The 10,311-nt window shown below is 49.2% G+C and overlaps 2 protein-coding genes across 3 annotated transcripts in view; both read left to right on the top strand.

The window, feature by feature from the left end:
- ST8SIA2 (ST8 alpha-N-acetyl-neuraminide alpha-2,8-sialyltransferase 2) overlaps nucleotides 1-5,756 on the top strand; it is a 75,152-nt gene extending 69,396 nt beyond the window's left edge. Inside the window, exon 6 of one of the 2 annotated variants that reach the window (XM_011947402.1) lies at nucleotides 1,133-5,756. In XM_011947402.1, the coding sequence (XP_011802792.1) occupies nucleotides 1,133-1,418 (286 nt within the window). In that variant the 3' untranslated portion in view covers nucleotides 1,419-5,756. The remainder of the gene's footprint in view (nucleotides 1-1,132) is intronic. The other variant, XM_011947403.1, reaches the window with a different exon arrangement.
- A 2,913-nt stretch (nucleotides 5,757-8,669) lies between these two features.
- Nucleotides 8,670-10,053, top strand: LOC105515584 (chromosome unknown open reading frame, human C15orf32). Its single transcript, XM_011947401.1, is given in 5 exon segments — nucleotides 8,670-9,221; nucleotides 9,224-9,274; nucleotides 9,277-9,345; nucleotides 9,348-9,506; nucleotides 9,929-10,053. Coding segments are annotated over 5 exon segments (468 nt in total). The 5' UTR covers nucleotides 8,670-9,157.
- The last annotated feature ends 258 nt before the right edge of the window (nucleotides 10,054-10,311 follow it).

The raw sequence follows: 10,311 nt of genomic DNA on the forward strand, positions 1-10,311 counted from the left end.
GGAATGTTGGGACCTGGAGGATATCTTAGAGATCACCTAGACTGTGCCTCATCAGTGCATAAATGTGGAACATTAGGTTCAGCAGAGAGATGTGGCTTGCTCAAAGGCATACAGATAGTTGGTGGCCGAACTGTCACTAACACTCAGGTCTTGAGTTACTTACCCTCTCTGAGCCTGTTTCCTAGTCCGTGGAATGGACATAGTCTCTTCCTCACTGCATTCTTGGCTAAGGTGCACCCTGCACCCTGCTCTCTTCACTTCTCTGTGTTTCCTCTTATAACCCTTTGACAGAGGACTTGAGGCAGGAAGCAGGGACTCTGTTTCAGAAGTGGATACACCAAGATGTAGTGAGCGGTCTTTAGAAGAAACAGAGTGGGCAGAACCCTGCCTGGCAAGGCAAACCAGTGTCCAGGGCCGCCAGGGTTTTCACCCGCAGTCAGAGATGGGTATCAGAGAGGGAGTCCTGTGGCAGGGACAGCAAGGAAATCTGAAGACGCTCAGGAGGCAAGGACGGAGTCAAGAATGCAGATCTGCAAGGGGACACCCCATGCGACCCTCAGAAAGGCAGCAGGCACCACGCAAGAGCCAGTGTTTTCTCGGAGGTCAGCAAACTGCTGCTCGAGGGCCAAGCCTGGCCACACCCGTGTGTGTTGTCTGTGGCCCTTTCATGCTACAGCTACACAATGGTCAAGTAGTATTGGGATCATTGTGGCCCAAAAGCCAAAAATATTGATCATCTATCCCCTTACAGAAAAAGGTTGCCAACTCCTGCTTGAGCTGTCCACAGGCCTGAGTTCAAGTCAAGGGCTGCCCCTTTCTACCCAGGTAACTTGTGCAAGCCACGTTTCACCTCAGAGCCCCATTTCTGCATCTGTACCCACAGCAGGTTTGTTTTGAGAATCTCATAAACTTATGCCTGTGACCGCACCCAGGCTCAGGAACAGTTCAGTTGCTTCATGTGCTTATCAGTCCTCTGTGGAGGGAACCAGGGATGTGTGGCTGGATCGGTCCCTGTGATTCCTGGAGTGGTAGAAGGCAGGCTGCTGGGCAGGATAAAATGTTTGTCTTCCTGGAAGGGATGACTCACAAACCCATGTTTCTTTCTTTTTTTTTTACTTGTTCTTTTTTCCAGATACTGGCTGACCAACAAAGTCCACATCAAAAGACCCACCACCGGCCTCTTGATGTATACCCTGGCCACACGTTTCTGCAACCAAATCTACCTCTATGGCTTCTGGCCCTTTCCGCTGGATCAGAACCAGAACCCAGTCAAGTACCACTATTATGACAGCCTCAAGTATGGCTACACCTCCCAGGCCAGCCCCCACACCATGCCCTTGGAGTTTAAGGCCCTCAAGAGCCTACATGAGCAGGGGGCTTTGAAACTGACTGTCGGCCAGTGTGATGGGGCCACGTAGGGTGGGCACCCCATGGGACTCAGTGGCTCACATTTCCTGCCAGCTACACCACAGGCAGATGGGAGTCGGGGTGGCACAAACAATAGAACAAGCAGGCTAGTGGTTTTCTTTGTTAAAGTGTAAAACAGTGACCAGAATATATATATCTATACCTGCATATATATATTGACCTGAGTATTTATAACTGTGTGGTGTTCATCTAGCATTAGGCAGATAGGCCACAGGAAGAAGGTGTGGAGAACCCACCTGAACCAGATTGAGACTCAATCCATCTTTGGGGGTGGAAGGACTTGACATGAAAAGAAGCCAGTCCCATGACTTTGGATGACAAACTGCCTCCTGGCTTGGAGGGATCTTTGGGCTCACGGATGAATGGAGAGCCACCTGTTGTCAGCTACCCCAAGCCTCTGGGATATGTGGATTCGGGGAGAGCCAAGGCCCAGAGGGGACACTTGACCCAGTCTAAAGTGGGTGCTATTCACAGAGGAGAGGGAGGTTGGAGAGTTCAACCAGACAAAGGAGCACAAGGAAGCCAAGCAGCAGAGGCCCCATCGGCACAGAGGGCCTCGTTCCAAGAACTTAGAGTTTGACTGCCCAAGGGACAACACGACTGACTCACACATTTCAGACAGGCCTCCATGACTACAGAGAGAAGACTGGAGGAGACACAATGGATGGTTCATGTTCTGGCCTAGCAAGAACCACCAAGAACTTTGGGTGAAGCAAGCAGATGACACCGAAGAGGAGTAATGTTCCGAATCATGTTTTTGAAAAATCAAGACCTCCTGCTAAGGGCCCACTAGAATAAGGCAGGAGAGTGTCTAAAATCTAGTTGCTTTGGGTGTTTTTTAAAGCAATGTAAGTCCACCAAGGAGAAAGAGACCCTGGGATTTCACCCTCTGGGTTAGTCTCTGTCTCACCCTGTTAGAATGTCACGAGGGACTGCACTGTCCCCTCTGCCACCAGGGAAACCACAATGAGAGCTTGAAAGGGTGCTGTCAAGATAAATGCCATCCTTCTTAAAATACATATGATTGCCTTTTTGGGTGCCTCACAGAGCCCCAGAGTGTGAGACCTGAAAGAATATTCAGCATCTAGCTCCATGTCCCTGCAACCACTCTCTGTTTGCCTTCTGCATTCTGCACTCTGCAGGGCCTTTGCAGCCAGACTGTTGTGTCAATGTCACTTTCTTGTCACTTTCCTACCCTGATGGTCACACTAGCCCACACCAAGCTTCAACATTGAGGTTTTCAACTCTGCAGAGAGAGGTTCCAATGTCCACCCCACCTCTGGGCACCCCCTCTTCTCACAGAAGCAATTTTAGAATTTTGCAAAATCCTTTTCCCCCTATTGAGATTAATATTTAAGATTTAAAAAAAAAAAAAAATACCCGAAGCCAAATGCAGTTCCAAATAGTGGACATAATCTCCCAGGGAAATCTAGGCTCGATGCCTACAACTTAGGAGCTGGAATCACAGGTCTCATGTAGAGAAATAGCCGACTTGATTGTTAGTCGTATTCCTTCACCTGATGAATAACAGTGTTTTAAAACATATTTGAAAGATAAGTAAAAAACTACTATCTTGAAGGTGAAGGGAGTTAAGAAAAGTAATCAAGACCTGCTCCTAAGCATATGAGACCGGATGTAATTAATCAACAGCAATGCAGAACAGGACCTTGGCTCTAAATTAATGGTTGACGGGAAGGGAGTGGAGGCGGCAGTACACAAGAACACTCCAGCCCAAAACCGCGAGGAAGGTGATGTATCTCTGCATTTTCCCTTGTTGTTGCTTGAAGTCTGTGATTGGGGATTTGCATTATAAAATGAATATTTTAAAAAGCAACAGCCCTAATAGCCTCTGTGGGAACTGAGTGGTTTCGAACTCCTCACAGGCGGTGGAAATAATTAGTACCATATTTTATACGTCTCCAGAGCCTTTCATCTTGAGGATCTCAAAGACCCTAGAAGACATTTAATTTCTAAAGCTTGAAGTGTCCTGGGGAGCAGGTAGAATTTCCAGCAGGGCCTCAGTGGATTCCAGAGTGTTTCATGGTAAGCGCTGCGGGGAACCCACATGTCAGGTTCTGGAGTTGGCCCTGAGCTCCATCCACCAAGCCAGCACCCCACCATCCATTTGCAGGGGAGTCAAAGGGCCAGAACTCTTTGGGGGACCAGAACATGGTTTTCTTTCTGCCTATCTTAGTCATGGCTCCTAAATTTGAAGCTGATGTGAGCTGGAGAGCAACGAGTCCTTCCACCCTGCCTTCAGGTTCTCTCTGGAGAAAGGTTAGAGACCCCAGGACAATCAGCATGTGCACTGTTCCCCCACTTGGCTTGAGTCCTGCACTGCCAAAATGGCCTGGCCATGTGATGGCGGAGCTCCAGGGGCCGTGACTTTCCCTGGCTCACTGCCCTTCTCCATCTGGGCATGCACAGTCAGGGGCCAATTGTCCTTCCCTGCCCATTCAGAGTTCAATTTGAGCCTCCACTGCAGTTCCTGGTGTGGGCCAGCTGGCCTTGGGTGGCCCCAGGGAGTCACACAGCCCGTACCCGACACCCAGATCCGCTGCTGTAACTGCAGAGTCACAGGCATCCTGGGAGAATGGGCCTCCAGCCTCAGCTGGCCCTCACTGCTGACAGGCACCCCTCTGTCACCTCCTGCCACCTGTCAGATGCCCGGTTCCCCCGCCATCAGCCATCCAAGTGGTGCTGACCTCCATTCGCCTCAAGCCCCAACGGGCCCCGGTCATTCTACTTCATGGAAGAGACGGAGCCTTCTGAAATGGGATCTGCCCTTAAAATCTCTTCTCTTCTCCTTCCCCTTTCTGAGAAAACATCGTCCCACCAGTTATGTTTCCTGTACACCCTCACCCTCTCTCCTCCACCTCTGTCGCCTCTGCCCATTAGCACACGCTCACTCCACCTGGACTGGCTCCTGCAGCCTCTTCCCTTACCTCCACCAGCCCCGGGAAGGACCTCCAGCACCCACAGCTGCCCTTCCTCTTGATGCCTCTCAGCTTCCTCCCAGCTCCTGGCAGCAGTGTCCCAGCGCCTCCACGTTGCCCTTCTCACCTCCCAGTTCTCCAGGCCACTTGGCTCTGCAGCGACCCCTCCTGGACGCTCCCTGGCCCCTCAGCACCCAGAATGCCACGTTCTTGTGTTTTTTAACTCCTTCTTTCCCAATCCCTCTCAGCCATGTATTTATTTATATATTTATTTATTTATTTATTTATTTATGATTTATTTATTGACACCCCTACTTTGATTGACAAAGGAATCAAGGTAGATCTGACCAGTATCCCCCTCTCTTCTCCTTGCCCCACCACATGGACATGCCTTACACTGGCATCCTCTCCTGGGTCCCTCTGCACTCTCCATCAGCAACCTCACACCTGCCTTCAGACCGGGCTGCACCTCCCTAAGCTGCCCCTGCCCCAACCCCTCTCTGCAACCCAGCCCTCTCCTGAGCTCTAGGCTGGGACTGTACCTGCTCGGGGGACACTCACCCCATCTGCTCCCACGGCAGCACCATCAACTCAACACGTCAGAAGCCAAGTGGATCATCTGTGTCCCCTTCCCCCACAATCCCTCCATTTTCTACTAAAAGACCGGTGATCCCATCAGCCACCCAGTCTGAGATGCTGACTTTATCTTCGACTATTCTCCCATGTCCTGCCTTGCTAATTCTTCCCGCTAACTCTAACCTCACCTCTTTACTTGTCATGTGGACTACTTCAGCAACAGTCTCATCTCCCAGATTACCTCTGTGCACGCTGACACATTGTCCAGTCCACCCTGAACATGCACAGTGATTTTTCTCTCCCGTTGCACACAAACCTTTAAAAGTTCCCCGGCCCATGAACAAATGTACAATTCTCTATTCTGACATTACAGACCACCGGATAAGACCCCACTCTTCCTTTCCACCCTCCCCTTGTCAGCCTAGGAGAGTTGTTTTTCCTGGAAAGGGTGCCTGCGTTTAACTGTCTCTGTGCCTTTGGTCTTGCTGTTCCCATCCCCTGGAATGCTCCCTTTTCTTCCCTTCAAAGCCCATGCGGAAACCACGTCCTTCATGAAGCCCTCCCTGATCTACCAACCACTGGGATCTCTCCCTCTGCGGAACCACCGTAGCACTTTATTTGTACCTTTCTCATGGCACTTACCATATTCTGCCTTGTATTATAGTTATTTGTGCACTTGTCCTATGACTGTTCTTAGACTGTAAGCTCGCCAAGGGCAGGGACTGTGTTTTATTCATCTGTATCCATCACAGCACTAGGCGTGGTGCATAGCACACAGCAGTTGCTCAATAAATGTTTGTTGGATTAAATCCTTAATGCCTGTAGAGGGCTTTTAGTTAATGAAGTCATTGTGCATCTATAATGTCACAAGAACCTCTGAAAAATCATGTGGGTTGGACCAAAGCAGAAGTCATTATCCCCATTGTATAGGTCGTAAAACTGAGGCCAAAACCCTGCATGAAGCCTCATAGCTTCCTGGTAGAATGTCCACCCAGGTCTTCTCATCCTTACTTCAGTGCTTTTTCTGTTCATCTTTGTGATGGGGTCACTGTAAACTGAAAACTAGCCCTATGCAGAGGCCTAGACACAGAGACCCGGCAGACCTCAGCATGAACCCCATCAACATAGGCAAAATCTCGCTCCTTTCTGGGAAGGACAAAAGCCATTTGGGTTTTAAGAGGCCTGGGACGTGGAGCTGTAGGACCCCATCAATCATTCCCACTGCTGTTTGTTGCAGGGTAGGAAACCATCCTTCCAGATGGCAGGGAGACCAACAACTCCAAGGGGCTGCCATTTGATAAATCTCTTCATGCCTAATTAAGGCTCTCTTTCCAGAAGGAATGGAAGAGGGATGTTTACTGATGCCAGTCAGATGGGACTCCAGACAAGCATACTGCCTCATGAATGTCCGTAATGGTATCCCCTATGACACTGACGGTCTGCCCCAGCCTCTGTCTCTCACCAACACTGCTGAATGTCATCTCTTCTCATCTTTATCGCCACTCTTTGCTTCCTGTCTTCAGGACTTTTCCCTTGACATTCACCAAGAGGAAAGTGAGCCCAGAGAGCTGAGTGGCATCCCTTCTTCTTGGGTCCCTGATCCCTGACCTGGAGCAATGCTGTGAGATAGCAGGAAAGGAGGGGAGTAGGGAGCACTCTATGCCACTCCTCATGGAAGCAGAACAAAAACAGGCTTTTGTTCTGGTGGCAGGTCATCCACAACAATGGGATGTTTCCGTGGTTACCATCTAGAAGCAATATCTTAGTTATTTGGGGATTTATGATGGGGGTAATGTAATTTCTATTCTTAGCAATCCAGGTGATAGGGCAATTTCCATATACAGTCCACTGAGCCATCCAGCCCCAGATCGCAGTTTCTCTAGAATCATCCTAGTTGTCTGCAGCCAAAGCCCAACAGAACCACCCAACAAAGAGCACTAAAGTTTCCTTGTGGCCTTTCTCAGTCTTCCTCACCACTTCTTCAGCCACCTTTCCCTAGAACCTGGGGGATGGGAAATGGGGCTACTATGGGCTTCCAAGAACCGTGCCAACAAAGATCTCAAGTTCTCCAGCCATGACAATATTTTTAAATATTTAGGAGCATTCTCCAAAACTGACCCAGCACCAGCTATGAGCGGCCATCCCTTAAGGAATTAATAGAAAATGAGGACCCAATGGCCAAGAAGTGGGAGGACTGCCGTGCAACCCACATGGACCTTAGCATGATGGGTCCAGGCAGTCATGGGGGGAGTGCAGCCCTCCATGCAGCATACTGAGGCAAGTCAAGTGGAATTGGTGCAGGAAAAAGCCCTTTCAATTTGTTTCCAAGTGTCTTTATTTTCTAAAATGAGACTGTAATGGTGGAGCTGCTGGACAAAGTCAATGAAGGGATGACTGGGCTCTCAGAATCATGAATGCTTAAGAGAAGTTGTGTGTTGCAGGGAAGACCACTCTGGGGCAAGCTGTTTTACTGCATTCTCATTCCAGTGGCCAAGGTGGGCAAGAATATAACTCACTGTAATAACAACAGCAGGACAGGTTAACTGCATCTTGTGTTCACAAGTGCCCCATCTCTGGGCAGGAGCTCTGGAAGGAGTACCAGATAATCTGAAAGCCTGCCACACAAGAACCTAGAGGGCACAAATGAGACTTGGCTCTGGTATTTTTCCATCTGTAAAATGGAGAAGACAGCTACTGACCTCCCGTATGGAGTTATTGCAAAAATGCAAATATAGGACAAGGTAGATAGAGAAATTGGGTAGAGGGAGTGGGGATACTCAGTGTTATAAAGCAAATGAAATGTATGCAGCTGTGAGTTTTCAGGATTCTGTTTGTCTAACATCAGATCACATCATTGCCCTGCTTAAACCCTCAGTGGCTTTCCTTCATCCTTGCAAGAAAATTCCAAGCATCTTACCATGGCTTACAAGACCTTGAGCCCTCCTCCCTCTGGCTCCCTGTCATTCTAGTGTCATGGCCTTTGCATTTGTTGTGCCCTCTGCCTGGAAATCTGCTTCCCAGCTCCTTGTCTGCCCCCTCTGCCTCATCTTTCATGCTTCAAATTGAATGTCACCTCCTGGGGAGCCTGCTCCTGGTCTCCCTCAGCTAATTACTTTCTATTATATGACACATTATCCTGCTAGGTGGTCTTCATAAACTAAATTATCTCATTTGTTTCGTAGTTCTCAACCCCAAGAACCCTCCTAAAAGATCCCAATGCTCAGGCCACACTCCACACAAGTTTAATCAACATCTCTGGAAGCTGATCATGGACATCTTCTTGGCTCACGGTCAGAACTGAGAAACAATGACATATCTGCTCACTAGTTTATGGTCTGCCTGCCCTTCTCAGATGTTCCAGGGGGACTTGTTTTCCACAGCGGTCACCTATGCCCTGGAAGGTGGAAGTGGCCATCCTCCAAAGTAATTGTTGATGACTCTGCCTGGGGTGCTGGCAACAAACCAGCAATGTCACCATATCCCTGGTGCTCTCAACAGGCACAGGCCAGCTTTGAATTTCCCAAGGGTGACACTGTACCCTCTGCAGCTCCAGATAAATGCCCAGCATTTTTATCCATTAGCTGAGCTAGTGGGTGGAATTTTTCCAGTCCCCATTTGACCCGCTCAGAGAATTTCATGAGCCTTGCCTTACACAGGGTTGTGCAGGCTTTAGAACCCCACCCCCTAGCCCCACCCCGAAGACCTTTACGAGTACAGCTGGACATTGGAACCCCTGGAGGAGCTTTAAAACCTCCGGAAACCTACGCCTGGCCTTCAGGAAATCTGATTCCTTGGTCTGGCGTATGGTCCGGGCATCTCCTGAAGCTCCCCAGGTCACGCAGAGGTGTAGCCCCAGCTGGGAACCACTGACTCAGACCCAGTTCCTGAACTTCTGTGACCACTTCCATGGCAGCCCCTCTCAGGCCCATGGTGTGAAGTCTTTCTTTTGCTTCTGGCTTCTGAGAGTTTCCTTCCCTGATTCCAAGTTAGGCTCTGTTGTCTGGTGGGTTTTGTTGCCACTGCCATTGTGTTAGTGGCATCCAGGCCTCTGGATTGCTGCATGCTTGCAGTGGGAGGAAAGGCCTGTCTACCATGTTCTCTACTTCCCCTTCCACACTCTGTGAGGACAGGGGCCTTGTCTGGCATATTCACTGAGGCATTCCTGACCACCAAAACTGTGCCTGGCACAGAGTAGGCACTTTATAAACTCCTGCTGCATGAACAAAAGAACAAGTGTGGATGCTTCAAAGGAAGACTTGCACCAAGCTGACCCTCAGAGTGGGAAGGGGTCCCACCTAATAAGAAGAACACCATGACTTCCCCAAGAGGAGAAGGAGGCCATGTGTCTGAACCCTGTGTGAGATGCTTTGTATACTAGCCCTTGTTGGGGTGTTGCACCCATTTTACAATCAAACAACCAAGGTTCTCAGAAATTAAAGACTCATTTAAGATGCCAAAGTTCACGAGTGGATGGTTTGATGCTCAAGCTAATATTTTTAATATCACCTCAGCTCAAAAGCCCTGAAGGCCACTTAATTCTATCAACCTTCAACCATCTTGTCATAAGGTGAGCCTGCACTTAGGAGTGACAGGAAGACAGAACTCAGCTTCCTGTAGCCCAGACTCCTCATAGGCTACTGCTGCACCCTGGCTCTTCCCACTGGCAAAGCAGACACAGACCCAGAGCACACCTGTGTAGCAATGCCAATTGTTCAAATGCTTCCTTGACAGGTGGTCAAAAGCAATGGCTCTAAGCCCTCCATGTGCCCCATGCTCCAGCACTGTGGCCAAGGTCCATTCTGATTGGTTCGGGTCCCTCTGTGTTGGTAAACACTTTGCATATCACCCAGGTTCTCCAGGCAAGAAACTAGGGGCCAGGTGGCCGATTTGGGCATTTGGACCACTGGGCAGGACACCAGAGCCTCACTGCATTGGTGTTTCCGTGGCAGCTACTTTGGGTGACTGGCTTTCCTCTCTTGTTTTCCGTGGACACATTCTTGACTCAAAGCAGATATTCTGTGTAGCTCATGTGCGTACAGATTACGAATTCAACTGCGGAAGCATAGAGAGGTACTGGAAGAGGCATCTTATGAGAGTCAGCCAGGACTGGTAATGAGCAAACCCTTACCTTGAATAGCCTCTGAGTGGTACACAGTGAAGGGCCAGAGGATGACAGAAACAGAAAAAGGGTCAGAGGATGACCAGAAAAGAGTAGGACATGTTCACTGAGCACTAACTAGATGCTTTACATGGGCTAGGTCATTTAATTCTCATAGCTACCCATTTGAGGTTGACATTATTATTATTCTCACTCTGCAGAGGAGGAAACTGAAGCAAGAGGTTGATAAACTTGCCCAAGACCGAAAACCTA

The sequence above is a fragment of the Colobus angolensis genome, unplaced genomic scaffold, assembly GCF_000951035.1.
Source record: "Colobus angolensis palliatus isolate OR3802 unplaced genomic scaffold, Cang.pa_1.0 Scaffold264, whole genome shotgun sequence".
NCBI classification, from domain to species: domain Eukaryota; kingdom Metazoa; phylum Chordata; class Mammalia; order Primates; family Cercopithecidae; genus Colobus; species Colobus angolensis.